Source organism: Dendrobates tinctorius, unplaced genomic scaffold (genome assembly GCF_039654945.1).
Source record: "Dendrobates tinctorius isolate UK_male_01 unplaced genomic scaffold, ASM3965494v1 ptg000112l, whole genome shotgun sequence".
Lineage (NCBI taxonomy): Eukaryota > Metazoa > Chordata > Amphibia > Anura > Dendrobatidae > Dendrobates > Dendrobates tinctorius.
Window position 1 is genome coordinate 3,298,464 of NW_027361780.1, and position 24,183 is coordinate 3,322,646.

General features: G+C 45.6%; 1 protein-coding gene across 1 annotated transcript in view; it reads right to left on the minus strand.

Moving 5' to 3' along the window:
* The window catches only part of VWA3B (von Willebrand factor A domain containing 3B), a 347,179-nt gene that overhangs the window by 222,122 nt on the left and 100,874 nt on the right, over positions 1 to 24,183 (minus strand). The window contains exons 15-19 of the mRNA XM_073589743.1: positions 10,296 to 10,426; positions 9,752 to 9,885; positions 5,184 to 5,321; positions 2,313 to 2,370; positions 2,039 to 2,195 (exon numbers count right to left, since the gene is read on the minus strand). Of these exons, the coding sequence (XP_073445844.1) occupies positions 2,039 to 2,195; positions 2,313 to 2,370; positions 5,184 to 5,321; positions 9,752 to 9,885; positions 10,296 to 10,426 (618 nt within the window). The remainder of the gene's footprint in view (positions 1 to 2,038; positions 2,196 to 2,312; positions 2,371 to 5,183; positions 5,322 to 9,751; positions 9,886 to 10,295; positions 10,427 to 24,183) is intronic.

A 24,183-nucleotide genomic window follows, 5' to 3' on the forward strand; every position in this document is an offset into this window, starting at 1 on the left:
AACAAGGAAAACAAAACAAAATTAATAAGTTCAATAGCAGAGCAAAAACTTATCTTTGGGAAGCAGGAATCAGACTGGTCTCCAAGAATCCAGCAGAGAAATCACCAGCGACTCAGAAGGGCGTCGGCTGCCTTATATCCAGTCAGAATTTCCTGTTACCCAGTCATCATCTACCAGACCAGGTGTTTGGTAATCAGCCTCACTACCTTCCTTCACCAGAAGAGGGAGTTCATCAGACATCGACGGTGAAGGGGAAAATGAACTCACAACAGACTGAGCTCTGAGGTACCCCGACAGCGAGAGGAAGAGATGACGTGGAGCCAGAGAACAAAACACTGAAGGAGTGGTCAGAAAGATAGGAAGAGAACCAGGAGAGAGCAGTGTCCTTAATGCCCAGTGACTGGAGCCTAGAGAGTAGGCGATAGTGGTTAACAGTGCCGAAAGCTGCAGATAGGTCAAGAAGAATGAGCAGAGAGTGGTCACCGTTACGTTTTGCTGTCAGAAGGTCATTGGTCACTTTGATGAGTGCAGTTTCAGTCGAATGTAGGGGGAGGAAGCTGGACTGTGAAGGGTCTAGGAGGGAGTGAGTGGAGAGGTAACGGGTAAGGCGGGAGTAAACTAGGCGCTACAAAAGTTTGGAGATGAAGGGGAGATTGGTCTGTAGTTGTTTGTGCAGGATGGGTCGAGAATGGGTTTCTTTAGTAATGGAGTAACAATGGCGCGTTTGAAGGAGGATGGGAACATGCCCGAGGAGAGGGAGAGATTAATGATTGTAGTTAGGCGAGTTGTGACGACTGGAGAGAGAGACTGGAGGAGATGTGAGGGAATGGGGTCGGTAGTGCATGTGGTCGGAGGAGAGGAAGAGAGGAGTCTGGAGACTTCTTCTTCTGTGATGGGATCAAATGTGGAAAGTGAGCCAGGGGAGATACAGGAAGGGATGGGAGTCACAGCACTTGGTGGTTGGGAGCAGATTTCCTGACGGATATTATCTATTTTTTCTGTAAAGTGAGAGGCCAGGTCATCAGCACAAATATTATATTTATATATTATAATGTATATATTATATTATAATATTAGATTATATTTCCAAATTTCATGCCACAGGGTATTTTGCAGGCAAATTTATTGGCTTTAGAACCACTAAAAACATGGTCTATTACAATGCTAATAACTGCAAGTACCCTGATATTGAATACAAAGTTGATGACTGGGTTGAAGTAATGTATGATGTCAGAAAGTATCGTGGAGTGGTTACTGAGATTGCCCGCAATGAGATGAAAGTGAAAACCATGGAACGCTATGGCAAGAATAAAAATACCTGGAAATGGCCATCTAAAGATGATGACATTTATTATGATGTCTGTCAAATTTTAAGAAAGGTTGATTCTCCCCTGAAAATGGGTTCTAGGGACATTTGGAAATTTTTAGATTACCCAGGAAGTTAAATGAGTAGTGAGCACAAATTTACATCCTTGTTGAAGTTCTTCATTAGCTGTGTCTGAATTAATTGGACTGGACAACATATATAGGCCTAGATTAAAACTTATAGAAAAATATTTAGAATCCTCAGTAGTTGATACCTTTTAATGGCTAACTGAAAACATGGTAACACATTGCAAGCTTTCGAGACTACTCAGGTCTCTTCATCAGGCATTGACTAAAACAACATCTGAAGAATTACATATTTATTCACAACACAGCACAGAAAAAATGCAATAGGTAAGACAAGTGACGTGAAGCAGAACTATCATTATGGGGGATTGATAGACAGTTATGGCCATAAATATTGGACCAGTTCATAGATAAGGAGTGAAAGTTTTATTGCCCTCTGATTGCGGTCTGGTTCTGGGTTGTAATGCCCCCACAAGGTCTTAGGAGCAAATTCCTTAATTGATGTAAAAAGACATAAATCCATGCGACACATTCATTCCTGCATTGAGAGTGTCAAAGGTCATAAGTTTGTACTCACAGACTCTTTTGTCTCTCTGAGATGTGAAGTTACCTTTCAATACAAATTACATGAGACAATAGTTCTTACCTCATCAAACACTTTAGAAACAATGTGCTTATGAAGGATTGGGATATATTTAGCAGAGTGCGGTACAGTTGTTGGCGCCAAGGCATCCATTATAGTAAGCCTTCTTGGAATTAGCCCATAGGTCTTCAGCCAGCGAGATGAAGAAATGTCCAGAGAACTGAAATATCATTATCTTCAATTTAAAATATTATAATATTTTGCATAATATAAAAAAAAAACTATAAAAATAGAAATACAGGAAAAAAGAGCTCTATAAAGTGCACACCACACCTACGTTTTAGATAGTTTCTTCACTTTTTCTTGAACTTTGATGCCCTCTATAAGGTTCAAATCTGCAATGAAAGCGCAAATTTGTTTTGTATATGAATTGTGTCATATTTTTACATAGACAGCTATCAAATATGAGAGCTATGGCTACAAATTATTTTATTACAAACCGTTCATTATGATATACAGGTCACTTCATGAAACTGTAAAAATACTCGGAAGCAATATGAAATATTCGGATACAATATGGAAAACGCTATTTACTGCAGATGTACGGTTAAACTGCAGGTACATATCATTACATATCAAAAATGTTCTGTGAAATCCAGTCTTGCCAAAATTTTGGAATAAAATCTTACTTTTCATAGGGGCTGTACTCATTTATGCTGAGCACTATATATATATATATTTATAAATATCAATATTCTGATTTATCATAGGCTTATCTTATTGTTGGTGGACCAATGCAACAAAAAAGGATTATACACCTAGAAATCATTAACGCAACCTCTGTGCATGTGCTGCATTTGTTGTGTTTATCCCTATAGATGGTATAAGGGGGGGGGTCCACTGTTGTACACTCATCTATAAGCCAGAACAACAGAGCAGAACAAATCTGTGCAGGATCAAGCCATCCACGTGAGATAATCATTCTTCCACCACAGAATAAATGTCTGATTGGTCAAGGTTTCCCCTTACTAATTTAGCTTATCGCTGCGATGGCTGATCCCTGATGAAATAAGCCCTTTATACAGTCATATGTTAAAGTTTGGGCACCCCTATTAATGTTAACCTTTTTTCTTTAGAACAATTTTGGTTTTTGCAAGAGCTATTTCAGTTTCATATATCTAAAAACTGATGGACTCAGTTATATTTCTGGATTCAAATGAGGTTTATTGTACTAACAGAAAATGTGCAATCTGCATTTAAACAAAATTTGACCAGTGCAAAAGTATGGACACCTCAACATAAAAGTGACATTAATATTTCGTAGAGCCTCCTTTTGCAAAAATAACAGCCTCTAGTCACTTCCTGTAGCTATTAATGAGTTCCTGGATCCTGGATGAAGGTATTTGTGACCATTCCGGTTTACAAAACAATTCCAGTTCAGTTAAGTTTGATGGTCGCCGAGCATGGACAGCCCGCTTCAAATCATCCCACAGATGTTCAATGATATTCAGGTCTGGGGACTGGGATGGCCATTCCAGAACATTGTAATTGTTCCTCTGCATGAATGCCTGAGTAGATTTGGAGCGGTGTTTTGGATCATTGTCTTGCTGAAATATCCATCCCCTGCGTAACTTCAACTTCGTCACTGATTCTTGCACATTATTGTCAAGAATCTGCTGATACTGAGTTGAATCCATGCGACCCTCAACTTTAACAAGATTCCCGATGCCGGCATTGGCCACACAGCCCCAAAACATGATGGAACCTCCACCAAATTTTACTGTGGGTAGAAAGTGTTTTTCTTGGAATGCTGTGTTTTTTTGCCTCCATGCATAACGCCTTTTTGTATGACCAAACAACTCAATCTTTGTTTCATCAGTCCACAGGACCTTCTTCCAAAATGTAACTGGCTTGTCCAATTTGTGCTTTTGCATACCTCAGGCGACTCTGTGGCGTGCTTGCAGAAACGGCTTCTTTCGCATCACTCTCCCATACAGCTTCTCCTTGTGCAAAGTGCGCTGTATTGTTGACCGATGCACAGTGACACCATCTGCAGCAAGATGATGCTGCAGGTCTTTGGAGGTGGTCAGTGGATTGTCCTTGACTGTTCTCACCATTCTTCTTCTCTGCCTTTCTGATATTTTTCTTGGCCTGCCACTTCTGGGCTTAACAAGAACTGTACCTGTGTTCTTCCATTTCCTTACTATGTTCCTCACAGTGGAAACTGACAGGTTAAATCTCTGAGACAACTTTTTGTATCCTTCCCCTGAAAAGCTATGTTGAATAATCTTTGCTTTCAGATCATTTGAGGATTGTTTTGAGGAGCCCATGATGCCACTCTTCATAGGAGAATCAAATAGGAGAACTACTTGCAAGTGGCCACCTTAAATACCTTTTCTCATGATTTGATACACCTGGCTATGAAGTTCAAAGCTCAATGAGGTTACAAAACCAATTTAGTGCTTCAGGAAGTCAGTAAAAAGTAGTTAGGAGTGTTCAAATCAAGAAAATGATAAGGGTGCCCATACTTTTGCACCGGTCAAATTTTGTTTAAATGCAGATTGCGCATTTTCTGTTAGTACAATAAACCTCATTTGAATCCAGAAATATAACTGAGTCCATCAGTTATTAGATATATGAAACCAAAATAGGTGTTGCAAAAACCAAAATTGTTATAAAGAAAAAAGGTTAACATTAATAGGGGTGCCCAAACTTTAACATATGACTGTAAAGGAAGGTTCAAAAGACACCATTCCAATTGATACTGCAGACATTGTCTTCATAAATCTCATCCTCCTTTTCACGCATAGACAGCACCACACTCAGTGTAGCTGCATGTAATATATTATGTATCATATATGTGCAACACATCTGTTCTCATTTGCCTAACTTATACTGCATTATATCCCCAACTTGCTCAGTAAGACACTGTCTATCACCTCTGTTGTCCGCCCCTTCTGTATGGCTGAAGTGTTAGCACTGTAAGCCCTCGCTACGCCACAAAGACATATTAACAAATCCATGTTTGAGACTTTGATTAAACTGGTTCTTTATCTGCCAATAATATTCTGTATAATAAATCTGATCCAAGGATCAGACACTTGTGAGTCACTGCTTGAGACTAGAGAATATTAGTTGTCACAGTTTCAGCGACTGGGTATGTACGGAATTCGGTCATATTTTGCTGTTCAGTTGCCGCATAGTTTACCTTTAAGGACAGATGCCGTTTTCTTATCCATATTGAGAAACAACTCTTTGGACTCAGGTGGTGTATGTAAATCTATTGCCCTCTCAGACAGTCTCACTCCGTGGCTCAGAGCCCGCAGAAGGCTGGACCTTGTTTGCTCTGTTAGGGAACCCAACATGTAGTTGGAGACAAAAAATAGATATATAGTCAAACTGATCCTAAAATCTCACTAGTAACTTAAAGTGAATTTGTCAGTTAGGCTACTTTCATACATCAGGTTTTTTCCGAAAGGTAGGATCCGGCTATTTTTAGAAAACCGGTGAAATCTGCCGCCGGAACCGTTTTTTCCTCATTGACTTGCATTTGCGCCGGGTCGTGCCGCATGGCCTCTGGTTTCTTCCGGTTTTTGCTGGATCTGGCTAAAATTTTGATTCCGGCGTCTGGAAAAAACGTCTCAAATAACGTTTTTTTTGTCTGCGGTGAAAAACCGGACAGCGCCCGGCTTTTTACTACAATGCAAGTCTATGGGTGCCTTTTTTTTTTAAAGTCTGAGCATGCTCAGATCCAGTTGGCCAACCCCCAGGAAACAGATATAGTGAGGCCCTCATCCATTACCAGCCAGCTAGACAGATCCGGAGGGAAAACGGATCTGTTTCATCAGTTTTCCACAACTTACGCCGGATCTGTTGATCCGGCGTGACGCCGGATCCTGCCTATTGGAAAAAACCTGATGTGTGAAAGTAGCCCAAGATCACCCCTCTCCCCAAAAAAGACCTCATACATATGAACGAGCAGGTCTTTATAATGTAAATCCTTTGACCACTTTATATCTTCTACCAATTTCTACATTCCTGAGGAAAACATTTTAATTAACATGCAAATGAAGCAATAATTGGCATGGTAGAGCACTTAAAGAGCCACTTCTAAAGCTGCTAAGCAGGGAAACAACCTAGGGAGGCAGAAGTTCCTTAAGTGCTATGTCACACACAAAGCACTTAACACCTCAATTGTCTATGAACTAAAATGCTTATTACTGGGAAATGCAGCAACAGATTGAGATGTAAATCCATTGGCCCCCGCATGCCCTTATATAAGGTTTGGGTTAGGGAAGTTTCATCTTAATGACAGATCCCCTTTAAGAACCGAAAAGAAAAATGCTAAACCATAAACCATATGTATATAAAATGGCATAATATGGTATTACCATATGTTTAAAGGGGTTGTCCAATATTTCTTTAGATCTGTTTACAGATCATAAATAAAGATCGTAAATCAGATCGTAAATCATATAAGTTCCTAATATACATGCATTTAAAATTGTATTAACACATTAATCTTATACAGGAGCATGTATCAGCCTGTGTATTGCATCTATAGGCTAAAATAGCTGAATAGGACGGAATATGGCATCAATGATGTGATTCACTAAATGGTGAAAAAAGCTTTGAAAAGGCACATTTTTTGCGCAAACGCAAGGATGGCCAAAAAAGCTAGGGGCTGGAGCAAAATTTGTGGCGATGCGAACACTGAGGTGTATGCCACTACGTGCCTCCACTGATTCATTAAGAGGTATGAGCCTCTTATTAGGGCATTTGCTCCAAAACGCCCCTTCATCAACAACGGCAAGAGAATCGCTGGTCTCGATGAATCACCCCCAGAGAATTTGCTAGTAAACAGATTAAGAGAGGGTATCGCATTTAACGCCTTCATGACAGAGCCCTGTTTGTTTTTTGTGTTTCTGTTTTTTCGCTCCCCTTCTTCATAGAGCCATTTTTATTTTTCCATCAATATGGCCACGTGAGGGCTTGTTTTTTGAGGGACCAGTTGTACTTTTGAACGACACCATTGGTTTTACCATATCATGTACTGGAAAACAGGAAGAAATTCCAAGTGCAGTGAATTTACAAAAAAAATGCAATTCCCCAACGGTTTTCTGGATTTTTTTTACCACGTCCATCAAATGCTAAAAGTAACCTGCCATTATGATTCTCCGGGTCATTACGAGTTCATTGACGCCAAACATGTCTAGGTTATTTTTTATTTACGGTAAGTGGTGAAAAAAAATCCAAAGTTTGTTAAAAAAAAAAATTGCGCCATTTTCCGAGACCCGTAGCATCTCCATTTTTTTCATTATCTTGGGTTGGGTGAGGGCTTATTTTTTGCGTGCCAAGCTGACATTTTTAATGATACCATTTTGGTGTAGATACAATCTTTCGATCGCCCATTATTGGATTTTAATGCAATGTCGAGGTGTCCACAAAAACATAATTCTGGCGATTTTACTTTTTTTCCTCAATACGTCGTTTAGCGATCAGGTTAATCTTTTTTTATTGATAGATCGGGCGATTTTGAAAGCAGCAATACCAAATATGTGTATGTTTGATTTTTTTTATTGTTGTATTTTGAATGGGGTGAAAGGAGGGTGAGTTGAACTTTTATACTTTTCTATTTTTTAATATTTTTTAAAACTTTTTTTTTTTACTTTTGGCATGCTTCAATAGTCTCCATGGGAGAATAGAAGCTGCCATTACCGATTGGCTCTGCTACATACAGGCGATGATCAGATAACCTGTATGTAGCAGAATACCTCACTTACTATGAGCGCCGACCACTTGGTGGCGCTCACAGCAAGCCGGCAGTGACAACCATAGAGGTTTCCAGGAGACCTCTTGTTGTTATGACAACCCATCGGTGACCCGCGATCGCATGACGGGGGTCACCGGTGGGCGGATTTCCGGCCTGATGGCCGGAAGCGCGCGTTATTTGACAGCGGCATTTAATGGGTTAATAGCTGCGGGTGGATCGCTGGAGCCCACATCAAAGGGGGAGGCACAACATGCCCCGTACTAGTACGGTGCATGTCGTGAAGGGGTTAAAAAACCTTTCGCCCACAGACAGGTGTAATAAAAACTAAACAAAATACACTTACGCTCCCTCGCTCTAAAGCCCCCGTCACACACAGCGATCTCGCTAGCGAGATCACTGCTGAGTCACAAGTTTTGTGACGCAACAGGGATCTCACCAGCGAGATCGCTGTGTGTGAAACTTACCAGCGACCGGCCCCCCTGCCGGGTATCGCTGATCGTCCTGGAATGGCCAGGACATTTTTTTGATCGCTGGTCTCCCGCTGGCCAGCACGCATCGCTGCGTGTGGCAGGCAGGAGACCAGCGATCAGTGAACGGGAGCAGGTAACCAAGGTAAACATCGGGTTTCTAAGCGCCGCGCACCGCTAAGAAACCCGATGTGTACCTTGGTTACCAGCTCCCTGCACCAGCGCGCTGGTAACTAAGGTACACAGTGGGTAACTGTGCGCTGCTTGTTACCTGCGTGTCGCTGTCCTGATCGCTGGTGAAGCTGCCTGTTTGACAGCTCACCAGTGATCATGTAGCGACACACCAGCAATCCTGACAAGGTCATATCGTTGACGGGATCGCTGGTGAGTCGCTATGTGAGACGAGACCCTAACACTGGACTAGTCCGGAAAGGGAAATTGATGGCGACAATACTGGGCCAAGCTAAACTAATTAAAGCTAAGTTTGTGCCCCTGACCAAAAGTATTTTTTGAAAGGTAAAAACCCTTTAAAGGGAGTATATCCTCAGAAAATTATCAATTGCTTAAATCAGGTTTTTGTGTTACATGTATTTTTTTTTTTAAAAATGGCAAGTTTTTTCATATTATGATGTTTATTAAAAAAAAATTCACTCTAGCAACTGAGGGCTTTTTTAGACTAAGGGTGTGTGCACACGCTGTGGATTTTGCTGCGGTTCCGCAGCGGTTTTGGCCGCTGCGGGTCCGCAGCAGTTTTTGCTGCGGTGTACAGTACCATGATTCCCTATGGGAATCAAAAACCGCAGTGCAGACGGTGCAGAATTTTCCGCACGGATTATCTGCGGTTTTCAATCCACAGAGATAATTGACATGTCAATTCTTTCTGCGGATTCCGCTGCGGTTTGCCATCTCCTCCATTGAGATGAAAAACCGCAGGGCAAAACCGCAGAGCAATCCGCAGGTAAAACCGCAGGTCTTTTGACCTGCGGTTTCACCTGCGGATTTTACAAAAGCTGCGCAGATGAATCTGCACCCCAATCCGCAGCGTGTGCACGTACCCTTATACCTCCTGGTCTTTCAGGAGTTTTCAGCAAAACTACTTATTATCAGAAGAGGTATGATTACAATTACATGACAGATTTCATTACAATGACAGATAACACCTCTATACACAGTTGATAACACTGCACCCACAAATCATTATAGGTGATGCCACACCTGACCCTGCTCCCCCCTTCATAATCACCTTTACACATGCTCATTAGACACTTCAGTACAAAAGACAGGGTCAGGATTCCATCACTGTGGTTAAGTACATATTTCCTGAAACAATGGGAAGTTATAATCTATAAGTGGCCAGTGTGAAAATTGCAAGTTTTTTGCTTTTCATACAGATTGTGAAATGTAAAAAAATAACTGCCAAGAATAAAAAATGCATTTAACACCAACACCTAATTCAAACAATATGTCATTTTGTGATGCCTCTTTCCCGTTAAACACTTTTTTGTGAAGCAATATTGTAGTGCTGAGTTGCTTTACCTGCATGCCGCTTCTTCTTTCTCTGGGGAAGTCGTGGAGGACTTAAACTTGACCTATGCAGCAATGATGATGAATTTGAAGATCTAAGCTCATGTGAAGACCGCATCCTTGTATGATCTTGCTTCTGGAATGTCCTGAAATGTACAATGAAAGACTGTTATATTTAGAAATGGTGTAGTCCAGCATCCAGCCTTGTTTCCTCTTCTGTATAATTTTTGAATTTGCTAATTTGCTATTTCAACTTACTTGATCATGAGGGTGGCATAAATATGTTCTAGAGCAGGGTTCCCCAACACAAGTCCTCAAGGCCCACCAACAGATCATGTTTTCAGGATTTCCATTGTATTGCACAGGTGAAGCAATTATCACCTGAGCAATACTAAGGAAATCCTGAAAACATGATCTGTTGGTGGGCCTTGAGGACTGGAGTTGGGGAACCCTGTTGTACAGTGTCTAATATCCAAAATGTACCTGAATTGATACACCCATATGCTTTATAAAATGGCTTGTCTAGATGATTAATAATAATATTGACAATAGTTACCTTTGTGGAAGATCAGTGTCTCTTTTGTGGTACAAGTCTAACATCAAACATTCTCTATGAAGTTTTTTTATTTTTTCAAGTGTAGATTTTCCCTCTTCTATTTCATTTAATAGTAACTGTATGTCTTCACTCTGCAAAAGTTTATGGTGTGAACAACTCTTAGAAAATAATGTAATGTAACTCACTTACAATAATATGGTAAGGAATGATCGTTATCCCACAGTTACGTCACAACTCAACACTTTCCTGACTTGCGTGTTCTCCCGACAGCTCCAGGTCTTTAATGATCAATAGAGGAAACTTTTATTGCCAAACTTTGACATGCCTCTCACACAAATAACAGAAAATCATGGTACATTTCTAAGATATACACTTTTTGAAAGATGAAAACTGACTACTGGACACCCGTTGAGCCTTAGAATAAAGGGTTTCTATCAGCTGTGCAGAGAGCTGCAGCAAAGCATCATGTTTCTTGCGCTGGCAAAAATTATGAAAAGATCATAAGTACAAAGCCTGTGCTGGATCCTTTTCAACGAAGGACAGATAGGTATTCTATATTTTCGGTATTGGCAAAACACCTTTAAATCTTAACACCTCAATTGCAATATGTTTCCAATGAAAGTAAAAAGACATAAATTAGGGATAGCATAGCACATTCCTAAAGGAGATATTACAATGTGCCGCAACAAAAGCAGGGTGGTTCTGGTTAGGTTATGAATGGGTCTCAGCTGCAATGGCAGAGAGAAGTTGACTTAGGCCACTATTAAACTTTCAGTATTTGGTCAGTACATCAGTATTTGTAAGCCAAAACCAGGAGTGGATGAAAAATGCGGCAGTGGTGCACGCGTTTCAATTATACTATCCTCTGATTGCTCCAATTCTTATGGTGGCTTACAAATTCTGATTTGGGATGATTAAATGTTCTTGGTGATACTCAGATATCACTCAAGTATCTGGGTGCTCGGATGTGCTTGGCACTCAACAAGCATTAGCAGATGCTCGGATCTGCAGCTCAAATCCCCGCTCCGTATGTTTGCCACCTGATACACAGCCAATAAACATGGCTCCCTTGTGGACCATGCACTTAAAGGCCATCCTCTGTAGCATGTCCACATCGGACATTACCTGTCTGAATCCTGCTTATATATGAACTATACACATGACCAGGTTTTTAAATCCATCAGTTAGGGACTGCTCTGATGTTGGTTACCTTGAGGTTTGGTAGAGCAGCTTAGAATACATTTTTTTCCAAAAAAACGTATCAACCAAATACCCTGTGTTTTACCATCTTTTTACTAGCATTTTCTGTTTACTGTTACTTCTTTACAACAGAGTATTTTTGTACGTTTGTTTTACTGTGCTTTTCTATGTTACAGCCAATAAACATGCAGGTATTGCTTGCCAGTCACTGTAATGCCGTAGTCATCTTGGATGTGGCATTGCTATGAAATGCTGACTGCATTAGCTCATCAGAGGTTATAAAAGGACTTGACCGCATATGGCGAATCCAGTTTTTCTCTCTTCTCCCAAAAACCACCCCGACTCCTCGTATCCCATACTCTTAAAATAACGCAGACTACCACTTTTCCTTTGGATAATTATGGCCACAGCGGCCAATTTATTAACAAACAATCAAATATTAACAATAAACATCCAAATATTAAATACAAATAATATGAGGGGAGGGTTCTTGGAGCTAAAAGATCTGGCTATAAAAAACCTTTTTGGCCCAAGACCAAAAACTAAACCACCATGTTACCCCCAGCCGTCCAACCCAGCTCAAGGGCACCGTAACTCCCGTTCCGGGAGACTCACCACCAGAGCTCCCGAGGTAAAAACCCCGTCCAGAGCCCATAACCAAAAAGCCAGATCCCCCATACCATTTTTAAACTGTCGGGAATATTACATCCAACTCCTTCCCCGACCAATCACCGTCAACTCCAAGAACCCCACCCCCCGCCCCTTAGCCACTGTGACGACAGCAACAAGCAGCGCCTCGCATAAATTCACACCAAAATGCCTCTGCTACTTTTTCCTCCTTATTCTTTTTTTTTTTTTTTTTTTATTACAAAATTCCCCTAAACACCTTTAATTCAATCCTGCTGCCTAAAAAAGGGAGGGTGGGTGGGTCTTCTCTCCTTCAGATTCGTTGGTGAAGTGTGGCTTTCCCGCACTTTTCCCTGACCAGGCTGCCCCCCCCACCCCAAACCCCTCCCCTGGCCCATCCCAGCCAACCATTATTGCCCGGCCAAAACAAATTCAAAAACCTACCCGCCCATTGTAGTCATGGGGGGCTTCCTTTAGGCTGTGCCCCCTCCAGCCCCCTTCTTGACCGCATATGGCGAATCCAGTTTTTCTCTCTTCTCCCAAAAACCACCCCGACTCCTCGTATCCCATACTCTTAAAATAACGCAGACTACCACTTTTCCTTTGGATAATTATGGCCACAGCGGCCAATTTATTAACAAACAATCAAATATTAACAATAAACATCCAAATATTAAATACAAATAATATGAGGGGAGGGTTCTTGGAGCTAAAAGATCTGGCTATAAAAAACCTTTTTGGCCCAAGACCAAAAACTAAACCACCATGTTACCCCCAGCCGTCCAACCCAGCTCAAGGGCACCGCAACTCCCATTCCGGGAGACTCACCACCAGAGCTCCCGAGGTAAAAACCCCGTCCAGAGCCCATAACCAAAAAGCCAGATCCCCCATACCATTTTTAAACTGTCGGGAATATTACATCCAACTCCTTCCCCGACCAATCACCGTCAACTCCAAGAACCCCACCCCCCGCCAACCACGAACAGCCCTGACCACCTCAGGCTCGTGAGTGCCCCAAAACCACCAAGGCCCTCTCGATCCCCTCTTGTATTGCCAATGCCCACAGATCAGTGCCGATAGAATTTAAATGAACCCCATCACCCAACCAAAAATTACCGACACCTGCCTCCAACTCAAAGTGCCTGACACTAATGCCCCCATTCCTAGACACAAACCCCGACACTGCCCGATTCAATTTGACCCTTGCCCTGTTAATGCCCTTTAAAGACCTAGCCTGCCTCCACTTTTGCCTCGGAACAACATCCGACCATACAGTCAACACTTCCGGGAAAGATGCCCACAATCTTAAAAAATCGGAACGTATGTCCCTGATCAAGTCCCTCACCGGCCTGACCCCCAAATCGTTACCTCCAACATGTATGACGATAACGTCAGGGGCTCGGTCCAGGCGGACAGACCTGGCAAATTCCGGGAACACCCTGCTCCACACCATACCACGAAAACCCAACCACCGAACCAGAACCTGTCCCCTCCTAAAACCCAACTGCCTACCATCTGGCCTCGCATCAGCTCTCAGCGCACCCCAATACACATAGGAATGTCCAAATATCCAGGCAAGCAAGGGGTCACCACCTGAAAAAACATAACAGATTATAAAAACAAATTACTTAACCGGAGCCACGACCACTGTTAACGTCGAACATATAGTAAGTAGCGATCCGACTGCCACCCGCCAATTCCCTTGATTGCCTCCGCCCCCAGACCAAGACCGTCCGCCTCAGTTGCCGCTCCGATCCTAAAAGAATGCGACCCGAACCTGTCCTGGGGAAGGCCCAACTCCAACAATCCCTTCTTCAAGACTGCAATGAACTGGAAGCGAGACAAATAGGTGCCATCCGCATGGCACAAAAGAGGCCCCGTCCTACCTGCCCACACATTCCAATATGATTCCAAACAACTACTTGGGCACATTAGTGCCCGACCAATGCGCCCCAAAACTACCCTTCTGCCCCTCCCCAGTTGATCCGTTTTCGAACGCCGGATCCAAAAAACGATGCCCCCTGACCAAAATTCCACATCTTCCGCCTGCAGCCCACCAGGTGAAACCTTGCTGCATGACACCACCTCGCCAATCCGCATTACTCCAAAAAAGGCCAAAGAAAAAGCCAACCTAAACAGCATCAACTCGAATCCTGAAGTACAAATACCCCCCAGGACTCTGCCTAAGCTTTCCAACGTAGTAAACGAAATAGGCCTTCGTTTATCACAAACTTTCTTACCCCTACGAAAGCCTTTCAACGCCTGTCTCACCAAAAAATTTTTCGTCACGTCCGTCATCCCCTGTAACTTGAAACCGAAAGCCAAGCCTGACACAAATTTATTGACCTTAGCGGCGGACCAACCGCTGTCAGCCGCCTTCCCGACCAAAAACAATACCGCCAACATCCTATCCTCCTCGCTATCAACCCCATCCCATTCTGCCATCCACCGCTGCCATACTCGCCACGAGGATTCGTATGCCGACCAGGTTTGCTGAGATAACGATTCCCGGATTAGTCTTCCCGCTCTTCCAAAATCACCTTCCACAGCTGAGAAGGGCATTCCACGCCCACGACATCCGCTCCTGGAGCCAACTCTCGAAAACGCCCCCACTGAAAACGAGACAAAGAGTCTGCTATTGAGTTCGAAACACCGGGCACATGCACTGCTGAAATCCCTGCATTCAACTCCAGACAGCGAAGAACCAAAACTCTAACCAATCTGATCACTGGGGGAGAAGAGGCCGACAAGCTATTAATCACCGCCACTACACTGGCGTTGTCGCAATGAAAACGCACTTTCCGGTTCGCAAACATAGGACCCCACACGAACACCGCCACCACAATAGGAAACAGTTCCAACAATGCCAAGTTTTTTGTATGGCCCAGCAACTGCCAGGCCTGAGGCCAACGCCCCACGCTCCACTTTCCTTTGCAGTAGGCGCCGTAACCAGAACCACCCGCTGCATCCGTATAAATCTCAAAATCAAAATTGCTCAACGCCTCCTCTTGCATCAGTGACCGACCATTGTAATTCTGCAAAAAACGCTGCCAAACCAACAAGTCCGCCCTATGCTCTTTATTTAAACGAACAAAATGGTGCGGAGCCTTTACTCCTGCCGTCGCACCTGCCAAGCGACGAGAAAAAATGCGGCCCATAGGCATGATCCTACAGGCAAAATTCAAACGCCCCAACACTGATTGCAACTCCTTCAGAGTCACTTTATGCAACTTCGCAATCCTATCCACCTCCTGCTTCAACAATGACAACTTGTCCTCTGGCAAACGACACTCCATCCTTTCCGAATCGATGATTATGCCCAAAAAACTTATAACGGTTTTCGGCCCTTCCGTCTTCTCTGACGCAAGCGGGACCCCAAAATGCTCTGCCGTCCAAACCATGGCTGCTAACGCATTCCTACACAACGGTGAATCCGGGGGACCAATAAAAAGAAAGTCATCCAGATAGTGAATGATCGATTCCACACCCGCGACATCCCTTACCACCCACTCCAAAAAAGTACTAAACATCTCAAACAACGAACACGAAATTGCACAACCCATCGGCAAACACCTATCAAGGTAAAAATTCCCGTCCCAAAAGCAACCCAACAGCGGAATGCTGTCTGCATGAACCGGCAATAACCGAAACGCGGACTCGATGTCCGTCTTTGCCAACAAGGCCCCTGACCCATAACGACGCACCCAATGCACCGCCGTATCAAAGGAGGTATACTCCACTGAGCACAACTCTCGGTCAATACCGTCATTGACTGACAAGCCCTTTGGGTACGACAAATGTTGAATCAAACGAAACTTGTTCGGCTCCTTCTTTGGCACCACCCCCAATGGGGAAACAACCAAACCCGCCACTGGAGCCGCGGGGAACGGACCCGCCATCCTGCCCAATTCCACTTCCTTATTCAATTTCGCATCAACCACCTCCGCATGCATTACTGCCGACCGCAAATTTTTAAACGAAAGCGGAACCACATGGCCGGGAGCCGGAATCCTAAAACCCTCCATAAAACCGTGCCAAAGAACACTAGCCTCTGCCCTAGATGGGTATCTATTTAGAAAGGGGGCCATCTTTTGAACTCTGACCGGGCTCTCCCCCTTGACCGGCACCCACGTTTGGCTTACCCTTCCCCTTCTTAAAACATTTTGAAGCCCCGTGGGAGCCACCGTTACAGTGGGAGCACGCATGCCTAAACTTGCAGTTGGTCCCATACTTGCACTGCCCATCATTAAATTGCCAGCACATCCCTGCCTTTTCTCTTCCTCCCTGGGTTCCCTGACCACCACTTCCGTGACCTGCCGGCTGACTACTACCGCCCCCGCTCCCGTGAAAGGACTGCCCATACCTCACTGGAGCCATCACCTTCAACCACAACCCGATATCTTTCTGGTCCCACTTTATCTCTGGCCTTACTGCCTTCCTCTGTCTAAACTGCTCGTCATATCGCAGCCACGCCTGCCCCCCGTAGATACGATGCGCCTCCCCAATAGCGTCTAAATAACAGAACAAGCCAGAACAATTATCCGGAGACTTTTCACCTATGACACTCGCCAAAATAGCGAATGCCTGCATCCAATTCACAAAAGTCTGTGGAATCAGACGCCACCTCCTCTTTTCCTCCTCTTCTTTCTTACTATCATCTTTTTTTTCCCTTCTCCAGATTAAATTTTTCTAACGGAAGCAGGGAAAATATCTCAACATACTCGTCGCGCCAAATCTTTTCCTTCACCTCTTTTTTCAAATGGGCACCCAGAGGCCCCTCAAAACACACATAAACCTCCCCCTTTGCCCTATCGTCCAGTTTTATCTTATCCCCCTTATCTGTGTCCGTCTGCACCGAGACAGATACCCCCGCCGATGCTCCCTCGTCACCTTCCACAGTGCGAACCGCCTCACCTACTGACTGAGTGACGGAACCACGCCCCGCTAACCATAATACCCCCGCCGGGGATGGAGCTGCTTCTCCAATTACCCCCCCTTCCAATCTCCGCAATACTTTTGACATAGTATCTAAAATATCCCTGAGTCCTGGCACCTCAGCTCCGGTAGGACCCCTACGCCCCCCCTGCTCCCTAACATCTCCCATCCTATCTCCAATCTCATGTAATACAGCCCCTGCGGGCAACAAACAAGACATAGAGCCATACTCACCAAGCTGCGCGGGTGCTGTGTCCCCGCCAGCCGGATATCCAGAATCCTGACGCCTTCCGTCCTCCCGAAGCACGCTCGGCTGCTCAAGGCCCGCGCCCCTGGCCTCCTCGTCACCAGGGGGGACCCGAGCACGAGAATCCCGACGCTCCCTTGAACTCCAACCTGAACGGGATCTGCGACGTTCTCTAGACCCGGACCAGCCTGACCGGTCCGTATGACACTCCAGCCGACTGCCGGGCATCCGGTCGGGGGCACCAGTCGCTCTCTCCACCCTCCATTCTGTGTTGGGGCTAGGTCGGGCGGTCTCCAACTGCCCTCTCCCGCCCGCCGCACTCTCTGCCGTCCGCGCTGTGCTGGGGCCAGGCGGGGTGCCGTCCCACTGCCCCCTCCCGCCCGCTGCTCCCTCTGCTCTCCCTGCAGTGGTGAGGCCAAGCAGGGCGTCCCCTCGCTGCCCCCGCCCGCCCGTTGCGCCACTCCATCTGGCGCCCCGACTGCCAGGCACCCCGGAGCAGTCCGCATCACTGGGGGTACCTGCCGCCGCTCCACCAGGCGCCGTCCTTCCTGTCGCTGCCCGCTGCCGTCCCCCATGTGTGGCAGCAGACCTGCCGCGGCCTGCTCCGTCTCCCTGGGGCCGGCCGGACGCTGCTGGGCCCCGCGATGAGTCGTCTCCAGCCCGTGACGTCACTTCCGGTCTCACTTCCTGCTCCTGGCCGCCCTCCGCTCTCCGGCTATGAGCGCCCACAGGCCGGCTGGGCGGATTCCTGCCGGGACGGGCGCTAGGAGGGGAAGCGACCCCAGTGCCTGCGCCGCCCGCAGGGTCCCTGGAGGGGCTCCGCAGCCGTCGCCTGCTGCGCCGCGTCACCTCCGGCGACAGCCTTTCGGGGGGCCTGGTCCTTCTTCCTCGCCGGCTGGTCCCTGGAGGGTCCGTTGCGCTGAGGATGGTGGAAAGCTGCGTTTGAAGCCATCCTCCCCTCCTGGACCGGGCGGCCTCTTGAAGTCTGGCCATCAGCTGCTCCACGGTCTCCATCTGGCTGCTGCGTTTTAGGTAAGGGTCTTCTCTCCTTCAGATTCGTTGGTGAAGTGTGGCTTTCCCGCACTTTTCCCTGACCAGGCTGCCCCCCCCACCCCAAACCCCTCCCCTGGCCCATCCCAGCCAACCATTATTGCCCGGCCAAAACAAATTCAAAAACCTACCCGCCCATTGCAGTCATGGGGGGCTTCCTTTAGGCTGTGCCCCCTCCAGCCCCCTTCTGGAGCAGCCACACTGATGCCTGCAGGTGTAGGGATAGTGGCAGAATACAGCCTTTAGTCAGGGCTTTGGGCTTTGCAGTCTATTACTAAATATATAGCTGCTGCAAGTGACCACATTCTTTTTTCTTGGGGGGGTGAAAAAATTATCCATACAGTTTAACATGCTTAGTGTTACGTTACGGTGGTACACAAAACTCCAAAAAAGTTCAAAAAATTTTCTAGATTGAATTAGTCATCCTTAGAGTTTAATGTGGTTAATGTTACATTACGGTAGTATATAAAACTTCAAAAAAAGTTCACTTTTTTTTCTTGATTCAATTGGTCATCCAGTTTTCTGTGCTTTGTGCTACATTATGGGGTATTAGACTACAAAAAAACACTTTGCCTGCTGCATGTGACCAAATTTATTTTTTATTATTAAAAATAATCTTGGTTTCCAGAAACCGAGCAATTACAAAATGCTTAAGGCATGTGGGAAGGAATGCAGAAGTGGAAGTGCTGATAATGGTGCACTTGGATGCCGAGGACTTGTGTCACTGAACACCACTTCTGAAGCCACACCAGTGCGATCAGGTGGTTGGTTGGATATTAGATAATGCTTCCAGCATGTTTGCCAGCACCACACAGTCTTCCACATGGTCCAGTCTCACCAGCCAACAGTCTGGATCACTTAATCATCACCCTGATCCTCCTTCCTCCCACCATGTTGAGTCCCAGGAGACCAGTGATCCCACACTAGGACACTCCAAGGAGTTCTTTACAACATCATTTCTTGATTGTTGCCTCTCACACTGCATGTCCCAAGAGGGACAGAAGGTAATGCTGTTTAGTGATGCACAAAACTTAGAGCAGCCATGGTCACAAGAAGATGATGGTGGGGAAAGGCAAATATTGTCTAAGGTGGTAGCTGATGATGAGACACAGTTGCCAATAAGTCAGGTTGTTGTTAAAACACTAAGGGTACCGTTACACCTAGCGATGCACCAGCGATCCCGACCAGCGATATGACGCAGTCAGGATCGCTGGTGCATCGCTAGGTGGTCGCTAGTGAGCTGCCACACAGGCAGATCTCACTAGCGACATCGCTGGGGACGGGGATCGCTACTTACCTGTCAGACACGGCGATCCTGCGTCCTCCCGCCCGGCTCCACGCGTCGCTCGTCGTCACAGCAGGAAGTGGCCGACGAGAAATGATCCAGGAGCTTCTCGCGCAATCAGCAATAACCAGCGGGGGAGCCGGTCGGAGGTAAGTATCACATGCAGCGATATCGCTGGCAATATCGCTGCAACGTCACAAAATCGGTGACTTTACAGCGATATTGCTAGCGATATCACAGTGTGTAACGGGGGCTTAAGTCAGGAGAACCAGGGTGCGGCGGTGGAAGAGTGCTGAGGGGGAGGGATCAGCAGCACCAAAAGAGGCAGGAAGAGGCAGTGGGGTGACTAAAGGGAGAAGGTGGGCAACTGTTCAGCAAAGCACTGATACTCATGAATTTTGCCGTCAAAGAGTTAAGTGTTCCCCCATCTGGGACTTTTTTAAAAAGAGTTTTGAAACAAACAAAATGGTAATTTGCAACCTGTGCCATGCCAAGATCAGTAGTGGCCTGACCACTAAGAGTCTAACCATCACGAGCATGATCAGGCACATATCATCTAAGCACCAGACTCAGTGGGACGAATGCCTGGGTCCACGAATAGTGCCAGCAGGTGATATCACTGCCTTTTCTCCTGTGCTAGGTGTTCCCAATCCCCTGTTCATGACACTGGTGCAGATGCATCTTGGCCTGCACCTGTCCTTGTACATTTTGAGGCACCATCATCAGGCACTCCAAAAGCTTGGCCCAGCATGACGTTCACGTGTAACTACCCCAAGTCTTGGAACAAAAAAGAAAGTTATAGCGACCTACCCACAGGCTCAAATGCTAAACGGGAACATTTCCAGGCTACTTGCAGTGGAAATGTTGCCGTTTAGGCTTCTAGACACGGAGGATTTCCGCCTACTCATGGGAGAAGCCGTCCCTCGGTACTCGGTCCCCAGCCGCCATTATTTCTCCCAGTCTGGCTGCCCTGCCTTGTACCAGCACGTGTCGAGGAACATCCCTTATGCCCTTACGAACGCAGTTACTGTGGACAAGCGCTTGTGGTCAGGGATGCTATTTCTCTGATGGTACACTGGGTGAACATACATTGTTGAGGCTGGGGTCAAGTCCCACCCTGGTATGGCAAATGTGCTACTGATACCGAGGATTGATGACTTTACTTCTATCAGGGTTTCCTCCACATCCTACAGCAGTTCCTGCACTTAATCCTGCTCCTCCTCATCCTCCAGCTCAGATTTGTTATCTCAGAGCACGTGGTCTATATCAGCCGGAAGCCTAAAGGGGGTTTTACACTAAGCGATATCGCTAGCAATATCGCTAAAACGTCACTGGTTTTGTGACGTTATAGCGATATTGCTAGTGATATCGCTATGTGTGATACTTACCAGCGACCGGCTCCCCCGCTGCTCATCGCTGATTGCGCGAGAATGTCCGGCTCCATTTCTCGTCGTCTGCTTCCTGCTGGGCTTCCTGCTGTGACGTCCAGCGACGCGTGGAGGCGGGCGGGAGGACGCAGGATCGCTGTGTGTGAATGGTAAGTATCGTGCGCTGCGTCGCTGCTGCATCGCTGTGAGATCTTTCTGTATGAAAGCTCACTAGCGATCATTTAGCGATGCACCAGCGATCCTGACCGGGTGGGATCGCTGGTCGGATCGCTGGTGCATCGCTAAATGTAAAAGGGCCTTTTAGCTCTGCAGCTCTGCCTCAGCAAAGTCAAACAGATGCTGCTGAAGCTAATTTGCCTAGGAGAGAAACCACACACCGCCGCAGAGTTATTGAAAGGAATAACAGACCAGACAGATCTGTGGTTCTTGCCGCTGAACCTACAATCATGCGTGGTCATGTGTGATAATGGCCGTAACCTGGTGGCAGTTGTGAACCATTGCAAGCACACACGTACCATGCTTGGCCACATGCTAACCTTTGTCAGCCTCCGCACGTAACAACTTAAAAGTGGACTCCAGAAAGATGGTGAGCGGCCATAACACCATAGTGAGCACAACGATCCCGCTTCTAATTAAACAGTCGCTGCTCACAATTAAAGCTGAAGCTTTGCATGCGGACCAAGTGGAGATAGAGGAAGACATGAGACAGGGAGATACTACCCAGCCCAGCCTCATCTCATATGCTCAGCGCGGAATAGGAGCTGGTTGCTAGTGCAACAGAGGCTAGCACCCACACAAACTTTGTCCCTCCCGTCTCTCCTACATGGATGGGCTGAGAAGTGGAATAAGGAGGAAGAAATAGAGGAGGAGAAGGAGAGTAGTTATCATGGTGGAGACAGGGAAATGCTGGCTGTAGGGAACTTGGCACATATGGCCGGCTTTATGTATCACTGCCTTTCCCATGACCCTAGGGTTACATTCATTTTGGCCAAAAAAAGAGTACTGGTTGTTCACGGTGCTAGACTTCAGCTACAAGGAGAACCTTAAATCTTTCCTTCCTGAGGCGATCTACTAAAATGGTGCTATACCAAAAGGCCATTGTGGAAAATATGTTCATAAAATTCCCATCAGTCAATGATAGCAGCAGGGGCAAGCTTCGTTGCCCAACCAAGGAAGAGAGGCAAGGGAGACACACACCAGGTACAGAAGAGGCAGGAGTACACTGTCAAAGGCCTGGGAAATTTCATGACACCCTTCCAACGTCCAGGCCCAGATGACCAGGTATTTTTGACAGGGAAGGAAAGGTTTTTAACCCCTTCATGACCTTACACATACTCAGTATGTTTTGGTCGGCTGATGCTTACCGATCTTAGACACACTGAGTATGTCCAGGCGATTTTGCATGCACAGAGACTGTGCGTGCGCGATAACCGCTGGGTGTCAGCTCATTGGCACCCCAGAGACGTCATCGATCATCGCCATGGTGACCCGATGTCATCATGATGACATCCAGGTCACCATGCTACGGCAAGCCCCTCAGACTATGCGCAGATCACGGTCTTAGTACATGTGTCAGTGCAGCACTGACAGTTATAACCCATTGCAATGGATTATAACTGATCAGGCTGCTGAAAGTGAAAAACTCATAGTGAGACAAAGTAAAAAACAAAAATTAAAAAAAAAATCAGAAAATAAAAATATGATGTACTGATACATTTCTATTTTTATGTTTAAAAAAACCCAAACAAACAAATAAGTACACATGTTTGGTATCGCTGCATCCGTGACAACCCGACCCATAAAACTGTCCCACTAGTTAAGCCTTAGAGATAGACGCGTCTCAGGACAAATTATTATCTTCTCGGTGGACAGGTGAAGAATATGGTTGTTTTGTTACTTTAATTCTGTTACAGGAGACCTTGGCTTCAGTTAATTGGGCGTGGACGTGAGTTTTTGGTAAATGTAGATTCATTAAAGGAGTCTGTGTCATTATTTCAATTAAACAACTTTATTCTGGGTGTGTGCTTTTTATACAATATAACTATGGTGTTAGTAATGAGGGCATTTTGTAGACGCCTCTCCATTACTAACCTCTGAGCTTGGTGTCACCTGACAATGCAAAGGTATCATCAACCACCCCCAACTATCACCCCACTTGACACCACACCAGAGCAAGTGGGAAGAGCGAGGCTAAGTGCCAGAATTGGTGCCACTTATGGATGCACCTTTTCTGGGGCGGCTGAGGGCTGATGTTTTTAGTCTGGAAGGGAGCCAATATCCATGGCCCCTTGCTGGGCTATTAATATCAGACTGCAGCTGTATGCGTAGCCTTTAATGGTTATTAATTATAGAGGACCCTACATCATTTTTTGGTTGGTGTCCCCATTTTAATAACAAGGGAAGGAAAAGTATACAGCTGTGAGCTAATATTAATAGCCTGGGCTATTTACTGTGTTTTTCTGTGTTTCATTTTATTAATCAGCAGAGGGAAAGCTCACAGCTATAAACATCTGCTCCCAGCTGTGAGCTTTCCCTCTGCTGATTAATAAAATGAAACACAGAAAAACACAGTAAAACAAACGTATAAAAATACTATGTTGTAAAAAAGTAACAGCAAACAGCAAATGCTAGTAAAAAGATGTTAACAAAACAGGGATACGTTTTTTGCAAAAAATGTATACTAAGCCGCTCTACCAAACGTCAAGGTATACTCATCTCAGAGCAGTCCCTAACTGATGTATTTCAAAACCTGATCATGAGTATTGTACCTGTATGAGCAGGATTCAGGCAGGTAATGTCTGATGTGGACATGCTATGTACGACGGCTTTCGTGTGCATGGCCCATAAGGGAGGGGTGGAAACCTCCCCATCTTGCAGAAACAAGAAACCAATTAGACACAAACACATGGGCCATGCACACAGCGAACCAGTCTTTATGACAATGTTCACACCACCAAAAGACTAAAACACAGTAAAACAAATGTATAAAAATACTCTGTTGTAAAAAAGTAACAGTAAACAGCAAGTGCTAGTAAAAAGATGATAAAAAACAGGGTATTTGGTTGATATGTTTTAAGCAAAAAATGTATAGTAAGCTGCTCTACCAAACGTCAAGGTATACCCATCTCAGAGCAGTCCCCCACACATTAAATAACC